Here is a 25,981-nt window from a genome sequence, read left to right on the forward strand (position 1 = left end):
ACAAACAGCCTGGCCAGGGTGTACATTTTAAAAAAGACCCAAAAAAATATATATATATATTTTTTTTTGACGCCAACTTCTCCGCTGTGCTCCTCCCGCAAGTAATGACCAAAACTGATATTATATAACTCAATGTCGTTTGTCTGTCTACTTTAAACCCTTCATGGAACCTTCAGCCTGACAACATGATAACATGCTGTCCACTGTCGTAACCGCCGTCCCTGAAAGAGTTAAGTGGATCCCATTTGGTCGTAATTGGACGAAATGTGTTGGACTAAATGTGAAGAAGGCGGCCCGGTAGTCCAGTGGTTAGCACATCGGCTTCACAGTGCAGAGGTACCGGGTTCGATTCCAGCGCCGGCCTCCCTGTGTGGAGTTTGCATGTTCTCCCCGGGCATGTTCTGCGTGGGTTTTTTCCGGGTGCTCCGGTTTCCTCCCACATTCCAAAAACATGCGTGGCAGGCTGATTGAACACTCTTAATTGTCCCTAGGTGTGAGTGTGAGTGCGAATGGTTGTTCGTCTCTGTGTGCCCTGCGATTGGCTGGGAACCGATTCAGGGTGTCCCCCGCCTACTGCCCGAAGACAGCTGGGATAGGCTCCAGCACCCCCCGCGACCCTAGTGAGGATCAAGCGGTTCGGAAGATGAATGAATGAATGAATGAATAAATGTGAAGACCCCCCCAGAAAGGCTTAAATGACCGTGATTCGAATCTGTTAGCAGTCAGACCAAATTTCAAATTTCTTATGAAGGAGCTTTGGCAATGGTCAAAACATCTTTCGAAAAGTCTGTTTCAAACCAAATGGCCAACTTCCTGTGTGTTTTCGGGAAAGGATTCCTGACACTTTTTTTGTGGGTTGACTCATGATTTACATGCCTACCAAATGATTCTCAGTGAAAATGGCTTTGGGAGTGATTATTATTATTATTATTTTTTTTTAATGGAGCGGGAAGGCTCTTGGTCACGTTCCACAGACCGCATAAATATTGCAACCCGATATGGATAACTTGCGCAATGCCTCGACCTCATTTGCCTTCGTGTTACTGTGCAGCCGAGTGTGCGCTTGTAATTCGTATCCATGACGAAAAAAAATTCTAAATTAATTAAAAAGGCGGCGGGAGAAAGCAAGCACAGGTGGCACAAGCGAAAGATGCTCGCTCGTGTCCATTTCGCTGATGACTTCTAATTGTATCCTTGTTGTTATTTGCAGCTACATTTCAATGAGATGCCTCCGCCTCTTCTTTTTTTTTCCAGAACACAATTTCCACTCTAATATGACTCTGTCAATAAGTAATTACTCGGTCGGTAAATTGCGATGCACAATGTTCATCGGAGGGAAGAAGATCCATATCACTGGCTCATTTGCATAATGCAAATGAATTTGCGAAGGGGGAAAAAAAAACAATTAAAGCTGTGAGCAACAACGAATGGGCATCCTCACCCCCCCTTTCGCATGGCATATCCTCAAAATGATCAAACTTTAAAAACGATGCTCTGCCCTCATTAGATGGCATATATGCAAATTAACTTCAACATGTTGCATTATTGCCTGGGACACTTGCTTCCAATGGGGGCCTGCGCAGCAAATTCCCAAGTAGCATTTAGAGCTCAAGAATTTGTCGAAATGGTCGCTTAAAAATGACCCATTTCGAGTTTAATTTCAGGCATGGTTCCTTCAGATTCTTGGGTGCCGCGCAATGACAGACATGTCCACTCAATTTAGCGTTGATAGGCGAAACTGTTGTTAGGGGCACAATTCGACAAACTTTCCAGAGGGCCTTAGTCAGGGGTCCCCAAACTACGGCCCGCGGGCCGTTTACGGCCCGTCAGCACATTTGGCCCGGCCCCACAAAAAACCCTAACTGCAAACAGTGGTGTCAACAAGCCTACTGGAATCTACAAAAGGATTATAAGGAAGGAACACAAGAACTTTAAGAGACTGCTCATATGTGTCAGAGAGATTCTGCTCTGACAACTGAGCTGAACTTTTATCTGTTAAGATTGTGCATGGCACAACAGAAAGTTAATGTTCCATGGCTTTTTTTCTATGAAGAACCCAGAGAGAGTCATTTAGTTATTATTTATTTCCTATTTTTTCTGTGAAGAACTTAGAGAGGGGTATTTAGTTATTATTTATTTCATTAATAGTGTTATTATTTGTTTCCTGACTTTATTTCTGTAAAGAACCTGGAAATGTTATGTGTGGCTTTCTGGAAAATAATAAATTTTTTAAGCTCCCCTACGATCGTCACACTTTTTCTGTTACAAACTGACACCGGCCCCCCATCAGAGAAGGGAAAAGTTATGTGGCCCTCACAGGAAAAAGTTTGGGGGACCCCTGGCCTTACAGATTGAGTTCTGCATGTTAATGTCTGTGACACCTAAATAAATAAATAAAAATCACCACTATCAACATGCTTGCAAAATTTGCACGCATCAAACTTTCTGAATTATTGTAGGAATCACTTCCTTGAACGCTTCATTAAAATTAGAATCATTACATATTTTAACATTCCCCCCTCCAGCCATGGACTTTCATAGGCCGGGAAGCACTGTGCTCACGCCCACAACGGCGCAAAAGCAAGTTTCTAACCACGTGTGTCTGCGAAAATACAGAAAGAAAGAAAATTCCACCCATGCGCACAATTAGACCGTGCTTCCCGTAAGACTTGCATGAATGACTTCCTGTTCAATTCACAGTCCATGAAACTTTTTGTGCTTCCTGTTGAAATCCTTCTCACTCAAATGTTTGTCAATGGATGAAAAATGATTGTCAGAGGTTCATTATTTTACAACTTTTTTTTAAACTTATCTACAGTACACTAGCTTCCATTTGCGTTCCAGTCATCCATTTGCTTTAGACCCGGCTCAGGAATCAGCGGGACTAGCTCGAACGCCGCTCCATTAGCGTCTCTGTGATGGAGGAACACCAGCGGCAATGTGGCCACGCTCGTTTAGTTTTCAGAGCAAGGACTCCGCGCTGCCTATTTGCGACTAATCAACTGATAAGACCAAAGGCCTTTTTGCATGGCCCCCAGAGATGAAAACCAAACTCCTAATGGTGATTAGGAGCAATTACATTCAGTAACTGGCACAGCCTCTCTTCGACCTAGCGTGCTAGTTGCATACGGACCGTAAAAGCACCGGTGGAGCATCTTGGGACACTCACCGAATCTGAGCGCGTAGCTCTTATTTGATGGCGGATAAGCTTTGTTTCCTGTCTCGCTGTGGTTACATTACATCCAGTGTGAGGAGGGTGTGCTGGAGGCAAAAAGGTTGTAGTGTGACACGGAGTCTTTGTCGAGGCATTTTTCCGCCATAGATGGTATGCTTGAAAAAAAAAAAAGTCTTGCAAAAACTCAATAAAAGGCTGCTTCTGGTCACACTGAACTGTCAATCCACTTTCGCAAATCAGACGCCAGAAGAAAGTCATTTCGGTGTGCACTGATGCGTTTGAGTTACTCCCGACAATTGCATCTCAAATTGTTAAAAGAAAAGAATGACAGAAATGAAAGATTCATAACTAGCATTTACGTTAGGGGGGTGGGGGTGCGGGGGGGTCACAATGAAATATAGAGCATACGATGCATTTGTGCGTTTTTAATAATATTGATGAAAAAGACTATGTCCACACAATTCAATATTTTTTCGGGATATTTTGCGGTGAATGTCAAGTCGTTAATGGAGAAAAATATCAACCAGCACACACACACACACACACGCAAGGAGCTACGGACACACACCATCTGATTGGAGCTCATGTGGTTGAATTCCCGAGTCCAAGTTTTGCCCAAGTAAAATCCCTGAAACTTTGCCCAACCGGTTTCTTCAAACCAAAAAGTTTGCTGTGGGTTCTTGAGACTTTTTCGTGCATCCTCTTAGGAGACGTTACACATTGATCAGTCAAAGTGCAATTACTAAGTGACTCTTTCTGGGTCATGGTCATGAATTCTAATATCTGAAGTACTGTTCCTAAAATGCTCCGGTTTCCTCCCACATTCCAAAAACATGCGTGGCAGGGTGATTGAACACTCTAAATTGTCCCTAGGTGTGAGTGTGAGTGCGAATGGTTGTTTGTTTCTGTGTGTCCTGCGATTGGCTGGCAACCGATTCAGGGTGTCCCCCGCCTACTGCCCGGAGACGGCTGGGATGGGCTCCAGCACCCCCCGCCACCCTAGTGAGGATCAAGCGGTACGGAAGATGAATGAATGAATGAATGTTCCTAAAATTTTAGCAAAATTGCGATTTTAACCCTTTCACGCACCAATCATGACAACCTGTAACCTGATAACATGATAAGCTGTCCACTGTCGTGACCGTTGTCCCTGAAAGGGTTCAACCCAATCGGGCAACTTCTTGTATAACTTTTAAGCATGCGTCCTTGAGACTTTTTCAAGCGTCTTATGACAGCCGTAATCATCACATTTCACGATCAAACTGTTGTCGGGGGCTGATTTTTGCTCATCGGTCTGGTGGACCTGCTTCCAGTTGGGACTCATTTGGGCGAATGACCTGCAAGTATGAACCTTGGAATTTGCTCCAAAATGGCTTCTTCCACACCAAACGGCCAATTCTGAGCCTATTTTCTGGGGCGGGACGCTTTTTGTTCACAAACAGCTGGTGGCTGACCTGAGACAACCCGTTTTGAAGATCTTCACAAACCGAAGAGGGTCAAGTCTGCAGGGAGCTTCAAAGTGTGTCTTGCGTCTCTGGGGAGGATTAGCGCGCTGCCAAGCGTCTGGCGTCACAATGGGGGCGGTGTGCTTTTAGCTGATGAAGACCACCGGCCTTGCAGTGTTGAGGCAGCAATATTTTAATGGTTCCTCCATGGTGAAGTGGGAGAGGGGTTGGGGAGGGGAGGGGTGGGGGGGGGGCTGCATGCATCCTCAGACAGCTGTGGAATCCATCTTGGTTTCGAGTCACCGAGTGTCCAGATAAGAAAAGAGGGCAGACATGATCTCTTTTGTTGTGGCCGCCCGTCAGCACTCCTATTGTGCGCCCAGACAAAAATGCTCATTTCAGATCAGCCCTTGATGCCTTTTACCCAAGCAACACTGTCACGATGAGCGATCGGCAAGCAAAAGCATTCGACTCAAACAGCGATTCAAGGAGGCTCCCCCAAAATTGCCTTTCGGGGTATACTCTTGCAAATGCTGTTTATTTTTATTCCATTATTTAGAATGACTTAGATTTGTTCTTGATTTTACTGCTTGGTGCTTTCTACCGCCTTTATTATGGATTTGTCTTACTGTTTATTGTGTATGTTAAATCGCTCCATGTACAGCACTTTGTATGCAGCGATGGCTGCTTGAAAGTGCTCATTAAATACTGTTGACTTGACAAATGACTTACCCTTTCTTGAAATTTTGATTTGAATGCCAAACCTGGCTAATTTTAAAATCGAACCCTTTCATTGATTCTAGTTCTGAAACTCTTTTTTTGTTCCAGGCTTGAAATCCAAGTTTGAACCCATTTAATAAAATCCAAACGTTTGTTTAAAAAGAATTGCTCTGGTTTGAAACCCTATCAGACTATTTTAATTCAAAACCCCCATACTGTCTTGAAAACCGAAATTTGAAACCCAGACCCAAGTTTGAAACCTTATTCTAGATTAGAAAGTCTACTTTAAAATCTGATCTTGACTTGAAACCCGACTTAGAAAATCGTCTTGGGACTATTTTGAAATGACAAATTTCTAAACAATAAATCCTAGCCCTTGTTTTAAACCTTACTCCAGATTTGAAAGTTTCCTTTAAAATCTGAAACCAGGGTTACACAATTATTTCAAAACCCAAACACTGTCTTGAAAGCTTACTTTGAAACCCTAGCCCTGTGTTAAAAGCGCAAACCAAGCCTGAAACACAATTTTGAAGCCATGGGCATGTATTGAAATCACAATTCAAGCTTGGCACCCTATTTTTAAACCCTAGCCTTTGTTTCAAAAGAATGAACCCGATTCGCAAACCTAATTTAAAAACCTTAACCCCGGCTTTGAAATCCTAATTTGAAATTCCCAAACCTCAAACATGTGTTGTGACACCCCACATTGAAATTCTAAGTGCATCTTGAAACCATAACCCCAAATTGAAACCTCACTGAAATTATGTTTCAAAACAGTAGCCTAGCTTGAAACCCTAACCTAGACTTTTGACTGAGTCAACCAACGCTCACAAATGCAACTCCGCTCCTTTGGCTAAACGCAACGGGCGTTTGATCTCGCCTTACGCTCACACGCAAGCCTCCTGAATGGAGCCGCAAACAAGCTGAGTCGGCTAATTGGAATGAGCCGCTGACTGATGCAGTGCATGCTGGGATGGATTTACACCATCCAGGCTTGCGTGCTGTGTCCTCAAGATGCCTTTGACCACCTCGCACTCAAGTTGGTTGGCACGTCGGCATGTTTTGAAGTCCACATAAACGCTTCCTTTTGCTCGTGCTGTTTGTTGTCATCGGCTGTCGTTTTCTTGTGTCGTTGCTCTTTGTGTCTGTCATCTCCGAAATCATGTACAGAGAACTGATGCACATTTTGGTGAATTTAGATTTTTTTTCTGCGGACGTTGTATCGGTCTGTCGTGGTGAAGGAGCTGAGCCAAAGGGCGAAGCTCTCAATTTACCGGTCGATCTACGTCCCAACCCTCACCTATGGTCACAAGCTATGGGTCGTGACCGAAAGAACGAGATCCCGGATACAAGCGGCTGAAATGAGTTTTCTCCGCAGAGTGTCCGGGCTCTCCCTTAGAGATAAGGTGAGAAGCTCAGTCATCCGGGAGGGGCTCCGAGTCGAGCCGCTTCTCCTCCACATCGAGAGGAGCCAGATGAGGTGGCTTGGGCATCTGATTCGGATGCCTCCTGAGCGCCTCCCCGGTGAGGTGTTCCGGTTATGTCCCACCGGGAGGAGACCCCGAGGAAGACCCAGGACACGCTGGAGAGACTATGTCACCCAGCTTGCCGGGGAGAGCTGGAAGAAGTAGCTAGGGAGAGGGAAGTCTGGGCTTCCCTGCTAAAGCTGTTGCCCCCGCGACCCGGCCCCGGATAAGCGGTAGATGATGGATGGATGGATGGATAGATTTTTTTTTTTCCTGTTAGTTGCGAGAGAAAATGAAAATGACCCCTTCATTGTTTTCGTACCCAGACTGAAGCCGAAGTTTGCTTTGCCGCCATCTTTTGGCATCTTTCAAACAACAAACTGTTGAAATCAGGAGAGAAGCGTGGTTTATCGGGCCGCCGCACTGTCAAACCCAAAAAGTGTTTTGCTACCACATTTTTTTTTCACTTTTACACTGTTTCCTGTCTTTGTTACTGCTGTTTGTTCATTTCAACCTTCTTCCCTCAATACCTCAGCGGGAGCAAGCAAGCTGTGGCTTCGCATATATATATGTGTGTGTGTGTGTGTGTGTGTGTGTGTGTGTGTGTGTGTGTGTGTGTCACACTTTCTCAGAACATCCACAGTCACGCTCCAAAAACATAGCATTAGCAAGAATTAGCATGTATGCTGTTCCAGTCCTTGGCCGTGACTTTTGCATTTGTTCTCTCTCTTCTGTCGCTGCCTCCTTTCAAAGCAAGTGCCGGTTGTTCACGTTAACTTTTACGATGCTCTTTTTTTTTTAAACCGCATATCGGCAGGTGCAGTTGTTCTCTACGTCTGCTGTTTGTCTCTCTCTTCCCACTTGTTACTGTTGTTATTTTCTCTGTATGTTTTTGTTGCTCAATGCAAAACTAAATAAAGTTGTGAAACTTTGCTATTTTTGTTTTTCTCTCTCTTCTCCTTTCATATTCCATCCTCCTAAATCTCTTAATGGGCGTTTTTGACATCATCCTCCACGCCAAAACCCCTCCTCCCTTATCACAGCAGTCCTCTTCCATGATGTTACTTAAATTGCTCTCTCTATTATTCATAAGAGTGGATTTTTTTTTCCTTACAGCTCAATATTTCATTAAAAGCCAATAAGTGAGAGAGAGCGTGAAAAAGAGGAGGGGCCATCATCAGCAAAGATTTTTTGTGAATATTTCAGCACAGAGAGATGCTCGGCGCACGTCCAATAGCTGCATAACAACAACAACAGTAACAACAACAACGAGCGTTTGTGGCAAAGATGAAGGCAATTAGCGCCATTTAAATAAGAGTTAAAAGCTTCTCACATGTTGCTGGCGTCAAACACTCGCTGTCCCTCAGCACCTCGTTACCAGCGAGGAGGAGGTAGTGAGAAGGAGGGGAGCACAACACGCACCGGCCCGTGTTGTGACTGCGGCCCTGGCAGACAATGCGAGCAACCAGCGCCAGGATACTTTGCAGAACATTTTCAACACGCACACACGCTGCCTCGCTCGCATTGGCCACCGTCCCCATTAACCATTCATGATTCATCTGGATTTTGTATTATAAGCGCCTGAATTTTTCATGCATCCCCCCCCCCCCCCCCCCCAACCCACCCCGCCCCCCATTTCCTGATTCAACACACACACACAGATTTAATCAAACACTGCAGGAGAAGAGAAAGTGTCACTTTCACACAGAGGGAATCTTCAATCATCATGGCGTATTCGTACACACAAAACAGCAGGCGGCAGCTCGGTCCGAGGAATGTTGGCGTGCGCAGAAGTTTACCTGGATGTGTGAGCCTCTTGTAGGAGACAGGGCATCATGATATAACTGAATGAATTATCTTTTATTTGGGGGTGTGGGGGGGCTCGATATGACAGAAAATTCAACACTTGCTCAAGGAAAGCTAAAAAGAATTAGCCCCAAACAGCCGATTTCACACGACGATGGGCGGTCTCATCATGCTTCAAAAATCGCAATTGTTTGGTAAGCGGAGGCATGCTGGTGAAAACGTACGTACATTCTTATTATTTTGTTGAACATTCATTCATTCATTCATCTTCCGTACCGCTTGATCCTCACTAGGGTCGCGGGGGGTGCTGGAGCCCATCCCAGCTGTCTTCGGGCAGTAGGCGGGGGACACCCTGGATCGGTTGCCAGCCAATCGCAGGGCACACAGAGACGAACAACCATTCGCACTCACACTCACACCTAGGGACAATTTAGAGTGTTCAATCAGCCTGCCACGCATGTTTTTTTTGGAATGTGGGAGGAAACCGGAGTACCCGGAGAAAACCCACGCAGGCCCGGGGAGAACATGCAAACTCCACACAGGGAGGCCGGAGCTGGAATCAAACCCGGTACCTCTGCACTGTGAAGCCGATGTGCTAACCACTTGGCTACCGGGCCGCCATTTTGTTGAACATACATGTCAAATTCTAGATATTTGCTTGCATTCTTGAAAAAAAAGGGAGAAAAAAACCATTTTCCTGGTTGGAAGCACTTAATGATTCGAGCTGTTATATTTGCACACACACACACTGCCTTAGAATCTACCTGAGTGTGTGTGTGCACGCGTGTGTGTGTGTGTGTGTGTGTGTGGGCGGTGGCCCTCTGTCGCCATTATTTCGTCTGGCCTTCTCTTCACGTCATTAAAGTGAAATAATTCATCTGCGCGAAAAGGTCAGCGGCACGCTAAGACAGCAGAGAGTGAGCAGAAGCCTGATGAAGAAGCCGAGTGTGAAAAAAAAAAAAAAAAAAAAAGAAGAAGAGAGGGTAGAAGGGAGCATCAGTGATTGAGGTGAGCGACCCTCAGCAGTGATGGTGATCATCATCTTTAATCGCGGGCCAGCGTGCTGATCTTCAATGAAATGTCACACATGCCACTGCACTTTGCTTGCCGTTGCGAATCGCGACGAGCACCGGCCACCCCCGCCCACACGTTTTCTCTCGCACGTGCTCCTGGCGAAGCCAACAAAAACATCAATTATGGGGCGGAGGGGTCCGTCACAGAGACTGACGCGACTCAATGCGGGGTTCCATAAGAAAAGGCAGAATTGTAGCCAATTAACATGTTCCACATCATGATCATCTTCATTTAAATGATCACATTTGAACCTCTGCTCGGCTTTTTTTTTTTTAACTCAGCCCCTGGAGACGGTTTCACTTGGCAACGTGAAATTCCATCATCAAGTCTATAAAAAAAAAAAAAAAATTAAAAAACAAGACTCAAGAAGGCGGCCCGGTAGTCTAGTGGTTAGCACGTCAGCTTCACAGTGAAGAGGTACCTGGTTCGATTCCAGCTCCGGCCTCCCTGTGTGGAGTTTGCATGTTCTCCCCGGGCCTGCGTGGGTTTTCTCCGGGTGCTCCGGTTTCCTCCCACATTCCAAAAACATGCGTGGCAGGCTCATTGAACACTCTAAATTGTCCCTATGTGCGAGTGTGAGCGCTGACGGATGTTCGTCTCTGTGTGCCCTGCGATTGGCTGGCAACCGATTAAGGGTGTCCCCTGCCTACAGCCCGGAGACAGCTGGGATAGGTTCCAGCACCCCCCGCGACCCTAGTGAGGATCAAGCGGTTCGGAAGATGAATGAATGAATGACTCAAGAACTCATGCAGTTTGGCTCCAAGCTAATAGTTCAGTATTTTATTTTCACTTTAAAGGGGCTTCAAAGAACACAGGTGACTTCGGTTTCATTTAACTGTCGCTGCTGCTAATGTTGCTACTTAGCTAGCATCGGACAAAAAACCACATTCCAGATTTTCAAGCCAGCAGAATACCGCATGACGCTTATTTTTAATGCTCTCAGTCGCATCACGATTGAAATATAAATTACAGCCAGTTGTTCATTTTCGGCGAGCATTTGAAGAGGGTTTAAGTCCTGCTAAATGCATCTTTGGATGCTTTTGAGAGCATATCAGTCAAACAAAGCCACAGCCGTGATTACGTCTGCCAAGGAAGAGGAGGTTTTTAGTCGCCTCGTTTGTTCGTTAGCTATAGCGGGATTATGCGGAAAACTGCTCAACCGATTGTCGCCAAACTCGTGCCAGTAACTGATTAATTTTGGGGTGCAAGTGTGCCATTGCGCAGTTGTGCCAGTGCTTCACGTAGCTATGTGATGGAACGTTAAGCGCGCATGAAGCTTTTATTTATTTTTATGGTTACTACTGGTTACCTTCGCAGCGGCTTAGCAGGGCTGTCAGCGGAGTCATTGTGTGCAGAGTGAACTATGTGTGCCTTCAAATGATCCTCCGCTGTCATTATTACCCGCCTTTGCCATACTTGAATGTTATCGCCCTGACATTTCATGTCTTCTGTTCTTTAAAGCCGCAGGGGTTGCGCTTCCATCGCTCTGCCTACAAGTAACTCAATGTGCCGTTCCCAGTGCTTCTCAATTATTTTCTGTTAAACCACCACTGCTGGAAGAAGAAAACATTTCACGCCACCCTCTCCAGCAAATCATCGATAATAAATTGTTGCAAGGAAACCTTTGCATTACATTGCGGAGGTGCAGGGTTTGATTCTGGTATTCAGATTAATGAAGCACTCTAACTTGTCTCTAGGTGTGATTGTGAGAGCAAACTCCTCGAAGACAGCTGGGATAGGCACACCCGTGACCCTCGTGAGCAAAAAGAAGATTCGAAAATAGATGGATGGATGGATGGATGGATGGAGCACAAGGAAATAAAAGCAGGTCAGCTGGGTAGCACCGAAAAACTGGGGCCCGCCCACCGACAAAGTATTTGCGGACTGCTTTCTGCACGCATGCATGTAGCCGAGCAACAGATGCAAAAGTTCTCACTATGTATTTCAGTAGAATTAATTAGAAGCACAGACACTTGTGTAATATATATATATATATATATATATATATATATATATATATATATATATATATATATATATATATATATATATATATATATACATATACAAGCTAAAAATGTAATATACACTTTAACATTTGATACAATGAAAAAAATAATCATTTCACTGCACAGTGCTTGCTTCAAAGGGGAAAAAAAATAAACAGCCTTGCTGCAAGCTAAAATCTGACTGTGTAATTAGAACTGAACTGACAACATGCCGTGCATGAGGAAACTGAACAACATCATAAAGTGGGCAAGATTAGCTCAAGATAACAACTGAAAAAAATACACCAAACCTGTTTGTGTATTTTCAGATTAGACTGAGAATTTTTCAATGCCAGAAGCCATTAAAATATCCTTTATTTGTCCCGCAATGGGGAAATTACAATCAGAGTTCAGAAAGGAAAACGCTGGGTAGGGAGAGGGAAAAAAAAAAACACGCTCGAACTATAATCTTCCGAGGATAGTCCAGGATAAAAAAGACCCTAGCACATAAATAAGCATATGACAGTTACAACAAGTCACAAGACGTATTATACACGTATTATAGACATGTAATAAGGGGGGAGGATGAATGGGAAGTGGGTTGGGTAACCGGCCGAAATGACCAGCTGCACGGTCACCGTTGCGCTCCGCATATCGAACCACGTCACGGGGGAAATAGAATCGGAGCGATGAAGACGCTGATAACAAGGATGTGGAATAATAATTTCAAAGGAAAGCGCAGCCATTCACACGGCTCCGTAGTCCCAAGCAAAATAATCAGATTGCCTTTATTACTCACATCTGCGAGCCGCCGAGATTAAATCCAGGTTGTCACGCGGGGTTGGGTGAGATGCGTTACTTCTCCCGCGGCAATGCTAATTCATAAGGCGCAGTCCCGCGCGGCCTTGTCCAAAGCGCATCCTCGTGATTAGCTCTCTTTGCCGTATTTGTTGTTTTGATGACTCCTCATCCTCCCCAACATACCGCCCACCAACCACACTGCTGGGCTGCGCGGGGGTGGATCACTTAGACCGGCTAAATCATCTGGCACTCTGCCTTGAACTTTGCTCTGACTAATTTATAGGAATTAAAGAGGCTCACCTAACACGCTCGCCTGGTGCATCGCTTTGCCTAACTGAGACTGCTCTCATTGTGAACGACGTTCGAGTGGCACTTGCTGTCGCGCAGACCCGCGGCAAGGCCAGCGCAATGGAAGAACCTTGGTACACGTCGCCATGTACACTCATAAGCTCTGAGCTGGGCTGTTTTTCAGAAAACTTTGCTCCGACACGCAGTGGCACAAACTAAAATTTTCCAGGATGTGACAGCAATTTGGATTACTGCAATGCCTTGTACTTTGGAGTCAGCCAGTCCTCCATTAAGCGCCTCCAGCTGGTCCAGAATGCCGCTGCTCGCCTCTTGACTGGTACTCGTAAGAGGGAGCATATAACTCCCACTCTGGCATCCCTTCACTGGCTCCCCATTCATTTTAGAGTTATTTTCAAGATCCTCCTCTTTGTTTTCAAATCTCTGAATAATCTCGCGCCACCTTACCTCTCTGAGCTCATCCGCCCCTACACACCTGCCCGGCGCCTCAGTTCTGTGGACCAGTCTTTGTTTGAGGTACCAAGAGCTAAACTGAGGCTCAGAGGGGATGGAGCCTTTTCTGTTGCGGGTCCCTCTCTCTGGAATGACCTCCCACTGAACATTCGGCAAGCCTCCTCAAAACTCACTTGTATTCTTTGGCGTTCGACTCGGCATGACTTAGATTTGTTCTTGATTTTACTGCTTGGTGCTTTCTACCGCCTTTATTACGGATTCGTCTTACTGTTTATTGTGTATGTTAAATCGCTCCATGTACAGCACTTTGTATGTAGCGATGGCTGTTCGAAAGTGCTCGATAAATACTGTTGACTTGACTTGGTGTCTTGTATGTTTCAATTGTCAAGCGAAATCTGAACAAAAATGGAAAATTTGTTGCGTGTTTTTGAGCACGGGTCTGCTCATGATAGACTTGCCAAACAAATTTCACATTAGTACTGTATGTCAGTTCGATTAAGACGTTGAATTTTCAAGAAAGTCGGAAACCCGACTTTCTTCGGGGGGGGGGCATCAGATCTAAGAAGGACAACCACGCTAAAATATTCCATCATACCAAAATGGCAGACTGCCTGCTGTATGAGACTATTTTTGCGCCCTACTCAAGATGGGCATGTCTCCTCAAGTTCATGCTGCTTAGTGAAATTGGATTTGGGGGGGCCGAATTTTCAAAACGCATTGGGTGGCGCTGTCAAGCGAATATTTGGTCTGTAAACGGCAAGTAGCTTCAGCGCAAAATGGCAGCCCGCCTGTGTATTTTTCGGCTCGGACTTCATCATCGAAACGCCTACCAAACATTCATATTGCTCAACGAAACTGGCGCTGAATGCTTCATATCCTACCGATCCTTTTCCAATGTTGAATAGTAGTCCAGAACATGCCTGTCTTCCTATTTTTGACCAGGTGAAACCTCTTGAAGGTTCTTCTTGAACATGTTATTCCAAGTAATGGGGAACAAGGGTATTTTTTGGGGGGATCACACGGCAGCTCCTGCATTAGTCTTGGAGTGACAGGAACCGCAATGTTTGCCAGAAGACCTTATACACCGCGTTCACACTAATCTGCTCCCAACAGCTCAATTGTAGTCTGGCCGTCCGGTGTTTTATGACACTTTGCTGATAGAATGGCCCCCGGTGGCATCAGCAATAGGCCACACAGCCTCCGGGAAAGAGAAAGCAGAGGATCGGGGGAGGTTATTTCCCTTTAAATCGCACATGAGGTGAGAATGAAGATCTAGAAGCGGGACATATAGAGAGACTACACAGCTGGGTGCCAAAAAGAGATGTTGTGGATGTGAGAAAGCGAAAGGTAGAGAAAAAAAACAAAAACAAAAGCAAAGAAATGAATAGCACTCTGACAAACAGTGATGGGATTTTCCCGCCTGCATTCAAAAGGCAATAAAAAGGAAACCAAGCCTCTGGGAAAGCTGCGTCTATAATCGAGCCTACCTTGCATCCCTGGCCAAGGCGATGCTAATTTGTGTTTCATAATGACTATCAATCACTGGCGATATTACTAATAGTCTCTTTAACTCTCACTCGCACGTCCATTAATCAGAGGCAGAGACAACAATGTGTTCAAATCAGACATGGGTGCAGTAGTGGAGATTAGAAAGGGGTGGAATTTCAACACGGGGAACAGTTTTTGTGGGGTGGGGGGTAACGTTCTAAATGTTGAAGGGGGGGCGTGTCTTGTTTGGGAAAGATTTTCAACAACATTGTTCAAAGTGGTTTGATATCCTTCATAAGAATGTGCTACCCTAAAATAAGGCTGTTCGGGATGAACTGTTTTTAAAAAGGGTGTGTGCACAAAAGAGAATACGTGCCAAAGGGTTGTGTGGCTTTAAATATGGCGAAAGGTTTTAATAGGGGTGGGGAGAAGAGTGTGTGGCTTCGAACATTTGGGTTTTTGAAGGGTGTTTTTGAGGAAGGAAGGTTGCGCCAAATCCAAATGTTGACAGGATGATGCCAAATTGAATGTTAAAAGGGATGCAAGGTTATAAAAATATAAAATGGCTTTTTAAAGGGTGTATGCGGAGTAGAGGGGGTGCACGGCCAAAAACTTTTTTAAAAGGATGGTGAGGAGGGTTTCCAGAGGATGTGGCTTAGGGGGTCTTAGAATCAATTATAATTAATATAGAACATGTGTAGAGATGAGAAAGCTGTTTGTTTATATGATGTGTGCAAGGGAAAGGGGTGTGTAGGTGAAAAAGGAAAATTTAAAAAGCACACAAAAAAAGGGGTAGAGAGAAACGGTGAGCTCAATCGAATGTCACGTTTGCACGGCGGCAATAGATGAGAAGAGACTAAACGAGTGCCACCTCATGTTGACTAGCATACAGTTGTTAGCAGTTAGTGGGAACAGCGTCTACCTGGAGAGTCACGTCGGACTGTGAGCCACATGCTGCTTTTCCAAAAGTCTACAGTCGCAGTATTTATAGACATGGCGTCCTACATCTTGGTTTCCGGGCGTGTGAAGTCTGCTCGCGGCGAAGATAAGCTACAAAGAGCCTCCGAATGTTGACTTTTATCTCAGCGAGCCATTAAGATCTCTTCGAAAAGGGAACATCTGTTAAATATGAACAAAAAGCACGGAAAGGGGAGCGATAAATCCCAGCTCTTGATCTCTTATCACCTGATCACCGAGGCTGGATTGGACAATGGGAAACAAAGCGGGACAAGAGAAGAGGGGAAAACGGCTTTAGCATAGCTTGGTGGCAACAACGGGGATCCAAAAATAGGGACTGCTTATTGAGAAAGGTGCCATTCAATTTAGTGGAGAGCATGGTAAGGAAGTAAGAGTAAAATGATTGTGCCTGAACTTGTCAAAAGAAAAAGGAGGGAAGTGGATTTGATCACGCCTTTTCACTGTTATGAATCAAAATGGCGACCTCACTGACTTTTTGGGCGCTTTTAACTACTTCCGCCACTAGGGGCACTTTACTGTACTGTAATGCAATGTTGGTTGGTTTTACCTACTTCCGCCACTAGGGGCACTGCACTGTATTGTAATAAAATCACTGGGGGCGGAACAATAGCTAGGTGGCTACAACGGGGATCCAAAAATAGGGACTGCTTATTGAGAAAGGTGCCATTCAATTTAGTGGAGAGCATGGTAAGTAAATAAGAGTAAAACGATTGTGCCTGAACTTGTCAAAAGAAAAAGGAGGGAAGTGGATGTGATCACGACTCTTCACTGTTATGAATCAAAATGGCGACTTCACTGACTTTTTGGGCGCTTTTAACTACTTCCGCCACTAGGGGCACTGCATTGTAATAAAATCACTGGGGGCGGAATAATAGCTAGGGGCTACAACGGGGATCCAAAAATAGGGACTGCTTATTGGAAAAGGTGTGATTCAATTTAGTGAAGGAAATTGTTTTTGTTTTTTTCTGTTTCTTACCGTCTTGCTTTTCTTTGTTTATATTTGTTTTATTTTTTGCTTAGTTTTATTTTTTTCTGGTGTGAAAACAGGCTCAAAGGATTTTTTTTCAATAATCTAAAATTAATAAACTGTAAATGCCCAAAAAGATTCTAATGTATCATAAAGTTGTTGTTGCTAACGCTGAAGTAATGTTCCCTTGGTGTGGAACACTCTGAATTAGAAAACTACTCTTTGTCTTACTCTATTATTTTCTCACGTCCAAACAAAGATTTCAGAGTTCACTCGTCAGAAATCTTTTGTCTTGTTTTGTACTTTGCTGTCACACGGGAAGCCGTCAACTATCAAGTTTGTTTTTCCCCGAAAGAACACTATATCACGCCACGCGCACTCCTCAGCGGGATCAATAATCAAAGCCGTATTGCCGTCCAGCCCGGAGTGATGAATGCTAATGGTTGATTATCAGCGGCGGATGAAAGGCCCGAACAATGCCCTCCGCACAAGTCGGCAGACTGAAACGCAATCATTATCAATCCTCCCTCGCTAAGCGATGGAACTCTGAAGGAGACTCGGGGGGTGGAAAAAAGAAAGAAAATCGTGTGAAATATGCACGCGCCAGCCGCCATTAATTGACTACAAAAAGAACACAAATCGGATTTGTCTATGCTGCAAACGTTGCGATTTGCTCACTGTTTGTCTTTTATGTTCTGAGGCGAGCGTCGACTTTTATGGCCAGACGACGCGCATCTGAGAGCGTACTTTGCCGAACAGGAGCGGCTCTGCTTGCATGTTGGGAAAAGTTTGCCCGAGAGAAGTTTAAACACTTTGCAAGTCTTGTTTTTAGGAGAAACGTTAAGCAGTATTTGCTGCGCTAAAGCAAATTGGGATGTCACAGCACACAAAGATCCCTCAAGGCGGTTAGGGCTGATCAGAAGTCCATCGAAAGTCATTTTTGGAAACGGCGCGACAGTTGATGCTGTAACCACGAGCTAGCCGGCCATTTTGGCCAAAACAACCAAAGAAAACAAAAGCCACAATTGTTAGCGCTGAAAGGAATCCTGTCTGGATACAACAAATTGGCCCTTACAACCCCAAAAAATGTAAGGTCGGAAAGGTCATTTCTGGAAACGATGACCTAATAGACCACGTATCAAATATTTTTGACACAGGTTAAAGGTCATGTTACCAATTCCCTCACTTGAACAAATAAAGGTTCAAATATTCATTCATTCATTCATTCATCTTCCGAGCCGCTTGATCCTCACTAGGGATGCGGGGGGTGCTGGAGCCTATCCCAGCTGTCTTCGGGCAGTAGGCGGGGGACACCCTGAATCGGTTGCCAGCCAATCACAGGGCACACAGAGACGAACAACCATCCACGCTCACACAAGCAATTTAGAGTGTTCAATCAGCCTGCCACGCATGTTTTTGGAATGTGGGAGGAAACCGGAGCACCCGGAGAAAACCCACGCAGGCCCGGGGAGAACATGCAAACTCCACACAGGGAGGTCCGGAGCTGGAATCGAACCCGGTACCTCTGCACTGTGAAGCCGACGTGCTAACCACTGGGCTACCGGCCCGCCCAGGTTCAAATATGTTTCAGAAAAATAACAACCCAACAACAAGCTTCTTGCTCACTAACTCTCTTTCTTTCTCTCCTTCTCAAAAACACGCGCTATCGTCTCTCCTTCTGGTTTCTCCAAAAAGAAGTAGCACTCCGCATCGGCCTCACACACCGCATCGCAATGTCAGGAAGACGGCGAGCTGAAGAAGAACAATGGAAATGAGACGAGTGGGCTAGGGTAGCGGGAGTCGGTGCTGTCACACCTCACGGCCGTTCTTCTCTCCCGTCTACACCACACACACACACACATAACTACATTTATGCTAATGGATTTTGCAGGGTGAGAAGGCTGTGAATGACACGCTGTTAGAAATCGATGGCGTCCAATCTCCCGCACAGCCGCCATGATGATGTCGCAAGAGCAGACTGGGGGGAACGCACGTGTAATTAAAGCTCAGCCCGGGCAGTACGTTTTATTACCTCCGCAAAAGGCCTAGCAGGGAAAGAGTGCCGTGTGTTTGTGTGCGCGTGTGCTGAAAGGATTACATTGCGGTCCAAGTGTGGATTAAAATACAATCGACATTTGGACCATGCGAGAACTGTCCCCCTGTCACCTCGCCAGCGTGTAAGTGGTCAATTTCCTAATGTCATTCTCCGGTGGTTAAATTGTTCCCACATTTTGTTTTTTGCTCAATACTTTGTTGATACACTTTTGAGAGCAATTTCAGTTTTGATTCTTTTGTTTGGCACACCCATCGAAACATTTTCAATTTGGAATCGGGCTGTGGGCCGAGCGTAACAAAATGTGAATGTTTGACGGCATTTTCCATGAACCCTTAAATAGCCCGTTAACTAACATTTGGATAAATTAATACAACTATGGCAATATTTTCGAATTTATTTATTTATTTACAATTTTGGTCATTTCAGTCACCATCATGAAGTGCAAATTATCGATCTATAATTGCTACGTCAGGTCATGTATGTCTCCCTCCATTTAACACACATAATGACTTCCGTTATTGAGTTTATTACACTGTAGTATGTTACATTACCTTTGCGTGTGTGTGTGTGTGTGTGTGTGTGTGGCTACACTGCGTACGCCACTGGCTCATCAGCATCTGCTTCTTGTCACAGCACACACTACCGATTGCTGAAACAACGTGAGACAAGGCTTCTTTTTTTTCTTTTTTTTTTTTTCTCCACTCTTGATAAAAATCGGTGGAGGTCTACCCTCCACTGAGAGTTCTTCTTTTTCATTCTTCATTAAGCGTGAGCATTACCGAAGGAATAGGTGTGAGATAAAACGTTCATAAACCAAAACGCAGCGCTGGCCGACTCCCCTTTTAACACTCAACTTAGTCGTGATGAGCACTTCACCTCTCCTCAACATCCTCATTACCACCTTGCCCATAATATACTGTATATACAAGTCTGGACACTAAACAGCCGCCATGACTACCAATGCAACTGCACTTATTTATTTTTTATTATAATTATTTTTTAACACCACCTCTTCAAAGTCTGCGGAGAATTTCACACTGCAGCCAACAATGCTATAGTAAAGCACACTTATCAGGCTCTTCACCATTTCCACCTACCTACCCTGAAAAACCAAATTTGGGTCCCGTTAGCGTGTGTAGTCAGCAGTAAGTGGTTTGTGTATAGCCAACATGTGGTCTGTATGTAAATTAGGTATGGTTCATGGGTGGTCTATGCATGTCGTCATTGTGTAGATCAGGCTGTCATCAGGCCGCAGGTGGAATATTGTCACTATGTCGTCAGCTAGCAAATAACGTGCAGTCAGAGTGTCATATATAGTGAACATGTAGTTAGTCTGGAGCCCCCAAAATAGTTTTATAGCCTGCATGTTGTCACCCAGTAAGTTGTGCATAGTTTGCATATCAGCGCTTAGATGAACATCCAGGGTATGGACATAGAGAGGGTGACCTCCTACAAGTACCTTGGTGTTCTTCTCAACGACAAACTGGACTGGTCCACAAACACGGACACCCTGATTAGGAAAGGACAGAGCCGACTCTTCCTACTCAGGAAACTGAGGTCTTTTGGGGTTCAGGGGTCACTCCTTAAGACGTTCTATAACTCGGTGGTGGCCTCGGCCATCTATTATGGCATTGTCTGCTGGTCAGGCAGCATCTCGGCCCGGGACAGAAAGAGACTGGAGCGACTGGTCAGGAAGACCAGTTCTGTCCTGGGCTGCTCCCTTGACACTCTGGAGGAGGTGGGCAACAGAAGGATGCTAACTAAGCTAAAAGCTATGATGGCCAGTCCCTCCCACCCCCTCCAGCCCGCCCTGACAGCACTTGGTAGCTCCTTCAGCCAGAGACTGTTACACCCGCGCTGCAAGAAGGAGAGATACCGACGCTCGTTCCTACCGACTGCTGTCAGGCTGATGAATAAAAAATAACAATCATAATAATAATAATAATAATTAAATGATGTGAAGGTAAATTGTAAATAGTACTGCGATTTATCCATTTGTGTTCATATTGTATTTAATTGAAAGATGTTTGTTGTTGGTTTTTTTTTTCTCTTCTTCTTTCTACATACATTCTTGCTGCTGGAGGCTGTAAATTTCCCCATTGTGGGACAAATAAAGGATATCTTATCTTATCTTATCTTAGTCACGATGTCGCTGGCATGTAGTCAGTATGTACTAATGGTGTGTTGTCGGCATGTAAATAGTATGGAGATGGTTTCTAGTGAAACTCCATGTCGTGAGCAGATGGGTTTAGTGAGCAACTAAGCGGCGTTTAATTTTTGGAGACACATCCTCAATCAGTACTGAGTATGTAGGTTGCGTTTCATCAGTGTTTGGAATTCCGATAAATCCCATCTGCTGCCTCAAGTCTTGTCAGAGCACATATTCACTTCACTTGATGGTAGACGTTTATCATAGCTATGATAAACAAATACATCCAAGACAGTCCGGCACACTTAAAACCTCCGGGGGCTTACATTTCTTTTGTTTGGTGTTTACATCCTTGTGACGGGCAGCCAGTGTCAAAGTCATCTGAGGCTTCTGAAATGACTGGCTCTAAAAAATGAATATGCCACTTAACAGCGTTTTTCTGTTTGGACCGGATTTAAATGGCAAAACAAATCCACACACACACAGGTTAAAGTCCCTGCATAGTGGCCAATGTTTAATTGATGCGACCATATGACGATGCCCCAGAAAAGCAACAGAAAATGTGAGAGAGGCCATAGGGCCAACGCGCAGGCTGAAATGCGGTAAAACGGAGGAGAAAATGGACGCCACTAGTTATGAACGACACAGGCCAAGTGGAACGCGACGCGCCAGCCGGGGCGACTCCCCCCGCAGGTGAGGCCCAGAAACGAGCTGTGAACAAGCTGTTTTGGCCGGCCTGACACCTCCAGGCGGGCCAGGGAACAGGTGGCCTGAGCCACAGGATTAGCCCGCGGTCCTGCCTGCTACGCAGTGGAAAACGACCACACCAGCAACGTTAGCTAACAATGACGAGTACATTTTCCTTGACATAACAAGTCAGATGAAAATACCCTCTCATCATCTCATCAAATAATACCAAATTAAAACAATATAGAGCAAATCACTTTATGGGAAGCTGGACGTGCTAATCTCACAAGCTAATTACGAAACTAATAAAGAAAATTGCATACACGAGGCATACTTTTCTGGAATTCAAGGAGTTCTAATGTACTTACAAGTCACATAAGTGGATATAGATAGTAACTGAAACAAACAGCATATTAATTACGTTTTAAACTGCACAATTGGTGCCAAAATACAAAGTAGCTAGCTAGCTTATACCGCAGCCCTATACATAAGCAGCTTGGTAAAAAAAATAAAAATTAAAACAATTAAATAAACCAACCTCCATTTTTCGGAAACATTTAAACAAACATGAATTTTTAGTCAATTTTTAAGAACGTAAACCAACTTTAGCAACGTTCAAGTGACGAGACTGTAAAAGGCTATCTTCCCTATGTTTTACTCACTTGATGGAAATGTAAACAATCCTGAGCTACACTTTGGCTTTAGGCTCATGTTCACTTCCTGTATGATGAAGGACATGGTGGAGACTTTAATCATCGGCAAGTATTTAAGCGCTTCCCGTATCTTAGCTTCTCCATGACAACCAGAAATTCTCCCGCGACTGCCGGGAGATGACGGGAGGGAGCGCTTTCAATCGTCCGAATTAATGTTCCCGCACGATAAGCGAGCTTAATATAAACGACGACAAAAGCCGCCACTCACCCTGCCAACCAGGATTGGGTCGGGTCCAGAAAATTCTTCCAGCACAAACATTTGGTTCCAAACCCATCCTCTCTTGGCTCGGCTCAGCAGTCGCTGTCCTTCGTCGGGACCGGCCACAGTCTCGGCGCCTCCGAGGGGCATCATTGACACGCAGGGAAGCAAAGTAATCCACAGCAGCAGCAAGGACGTCCACAGATCTGTCGGCATCTCCTCCGATCTCCTCTGCATCCTGGATACTGCTGGATTTGGTTTTTGGGTTGCTTTGTTTGACAGCAGAAACACTCGTCAAGCAGGTGGATGTGCCTCAAATGGTCAAAAAAAGGTGACTGGCATTAAAGGTCACTTGGAAGGGCCTTCCATAGTGGCGAGGCGTCTGGCGCGCTGTCCGTTCACGTTAGCCCGAGTGGGGGACCTGAAGCAGGAATACACAATCAGAAAAGGTTAATGCCCCCGAAAACAAAATTATTTTTTTGTTGTTGTTGTTTTTTTTTTTTTGCTTGATTAAGAAGAAAATTGGCTGCCATGTTACAATCAGTGTCGTTAAGAGTTTATAGAGGTGTTGATAACTTCATACTTGTTCCTTATGCAAAAAGGTTTTGCTATAATATTTTTTTGAATACTAACATTTAAAATGCAATAACTTTCCCAGAAAAAGATGGTTGTCATGTTGTGCGCAGTGTAGTAAAGGTATTAGAACGTATTAATACCTTATCGTTTTGATGATTTTTTTTAATCAATCAAATGTAAAAGATATACGATTAATCCAAATAAAACATGAATGAATTGATGAAAAAAAGCTAAATTAAATATAATAGCAACTACATGTGCAAAGAAATTGAAAATAAAAACTATAAAAATACTTTTTTTTTTATAAAACATTACTTGTATGTTAATAATGTTCCCTTTGGATATAGTTATAAATGCCTAAATGACCACATAAGGTTTAAAGACCGAACTAAATGTAACATTAGATTAGCCGAATAGTGTGGCGTCAGATTCACTCTTTTAGGTCAGGTACAACTTATTACTTAGTATTTTTTTTAAAGCGATAATAAACCATTTATAACCCCTTAAATAATGTACTAAGTCATATTTATGCACTTTATGGTTTTACATTGCACAGTGTAGATTTATAGTTGTACAGTAGTGCATGGTCCCTGTGTTTGCGCAACATTTGTCAAAAAAAGTTGATTTGGATGATGAAGGAACTTGTGGAACTAGACGCTTTTCAGATCGACTGCCGCAATTGTTGTTAAATACTTGCAATAACAATAAAAAGTTTTTTTATTTTGTTTTTTTTTTATTTGAGTTACATTGCTCCATATAGAGTACCAAAACACAATCGCACTATTTGGCAAGAACATGGTCACTTGCTGTTCTGTCAAAACTGTGTCACCCATTTTAAGTAATTGGCTGATTTTGGTCATTTCATTTTCAGCTGCTTTGTGTGTGTGCGCGCGCACGAGTCTGTGTGTGTGTGTGCGTGTGGTTTACTATACAGCAGCTGGCTCCTGATACATGTTGAGTTTTCATGGGTTCCTTTTAGGTGGGCTACTGTTGACCCACAATGATTTCTAAATGGATTTTCAAACATTTTGAAGTGTGGGCTCAGTATTTAGGAAGTTGGTTGCCGCCACTTGTGAAAATCACCCAAAAACCTGAGTCTATTACTTTATTTATTCATCAGCTACACCGCTATGCAAACCAGGAAACGCGTTGTAGCTAAAGGCAAGCGCACTATTTGGCAAGCGACAGGTCCTTTTTCTGCTCTGAGAAAAGGTGTTTCTCCTGTCGAATAAATTTGATGTACACAATTACAATGCTTTTATGAAGGACTTTTCAAGAGTATTTGAGAGTAGGCTCACTATTTGGCTACTGCCTTACGTAACCCTTTTTTTTTCTTTGTTCAGGGAGCCCAAGTGAGAGTTTAAAACAACTATAGCATGATTTATTCATGAGCTACACCGCTACGTGTAACAGGCAACGCTCTGCATGCTGAGCGCGAGCTCACGATTGGACAACTAGACCGTTCTCATCAAATACGCTCTCGTAGGTTGATTAACATTTCTTTTTACAAAAGCGTTGAACTATTTAATGACCAATTTACAAAACCTTCACAAGGGGGCTGCTCTTATTGTAAAGAGGCATGCCGCGATACGCTTTTTAAACACAGAGCCCTAAACGAATGCATCTTTTTATGTCGGCAGCACTCTCAGGCTTTAATAATGCGGCGGATTTAATCAGCAGCTTCTCTCAAATGTCACTTTCATTATTCGGCTCCTCAAATTTGACTCAGGGAAAAAGATGAAGCGCGGGGCCACAACTACAGATGCTAGCTCCCATACCACTACTACTACTACACTCACACACACACACACACATACACGCGCGCGCACAAAGCGCATGTCACCGCTTTGGGGAGTAATACACTTCTCTGCAGCAAGGCACTTCCAAAGACAATAAGTGGCAGCCGACTGCACCTCCAGCCAACTGCAATATCGTAAAGTGCGGAGTGATCCGTGCTGCCACAGCCGCCTGGAGACGGATGGGACGCGAGATAAAGGAGAGGGTTAGTGATGATGGAGCATGTGGGGAAGAGTTGCTGGTGCCACATGGTAGGAAAATGCGGGTGCGGGGGGGTACCAGGAAAATATGTGGACGCGGTGCAAAATGTGCTTCCGGAATACTGGGAAATAAGACCTGGAAGGCTGGGATACAAGAGACTAGGAAATGACACTGGCGCCGGAGGTAAAATAGAGTACACAGAGTACTGGAAAAATATCAGTTGGTATTGGTAGTGGAGATTTAATCCGGTATATACAAGAGACGAGGGAATCACACTCGTTATCGAGGGAAAACGCCGTACGACGGGATACTGGGAAAAGATACTAGTGCTGGTGGCAGAATACATAACACGGGATCATAGGAAAAGATACCGGTGCCGGATGCATGTAAAGGGGTGCAAGATGCTGGTAAATAAAAGATAAGATAAGATATCCTTTATTCGTCCCACACTGGGGAAATTTACAAACGGGTGAATATGAGATGCAAGAAACTAGAAACACAGTGCTGGAAGTAAAATAGAGGGTATGTGGGGTGCCGGATGCAGGGATTACGGGTCGCAGAAGTCTAGGAACATGGCCCTGGAGGTAGAATATGGGATGCAAGAGATGCCTTCGGGATACTGGAGTGGTTTAAGTTTTTGATTTTTGGGGTTTTTTTGGATCACATTCAGGATTTGGGGTGAGAGATATTGTTGCCGGATGTGAGAAATGAGATGCAGGATACTGAGGAAAGAAAACATGTTGGACTTATGCTGGATGGAGAATATAAAACGCCGGATACAGGGAAAAGATGCCAGTGCTGAATGCCGAATATACGGGACACCCTGTACTGGAAAATATACAGTTTGGGTTTGCGGAAGAATATGTGGCTTGTCGATACAGGGGAAGGGGTAAAGGTTTGCTCGGATTTTGGGAATAGGCACATGATTTATTGCTG

The 25,981-nt window shown here is 44.4% G+C and overlaps 1 protein-coding gene across 3 annotated transcripts in view; it reads right to left on the reverse strand.

The window, feature by feature from the left end:
- cdh8 (cadherin 8) overlaps nt 1-25,981 on the reverse strand; it is a 174,620-nt gene that overhangs the window by 93,534 nt on the left and 55,105 nt on the right. For all 3 annotated transcript variants that reach the window (XM_052062473.1, XM_052062474.1, XM_052062472.1), the window contains exon 2: nt 22,481-22,892. In XM_052062473.1, the coding sequence (XP_051918433.1) occupies nt 22,481-22,708 (228 nt within the window). In that variant the 5' untranslated portion in view covers nt 22,709-22,892. The remainder of the gene's footprint in view (nt 1-22,480; nt 22,893-25,981) is intronic.

The sequence above is a fragment of the Hippocampus zosterae genome, chromosome 4, assembly GCF_025434085.1.
Source record: "Hippocampus zosterae strain Florida chromosome 4, ASM2543408v3, whole genome shotgun sequence".
NCBI lineage: Eukaryota > Metazoa > Chordata > Actinopteri > Syngnathiformes > Syngnathidae > Hippocampus > Hippocampus zosterae.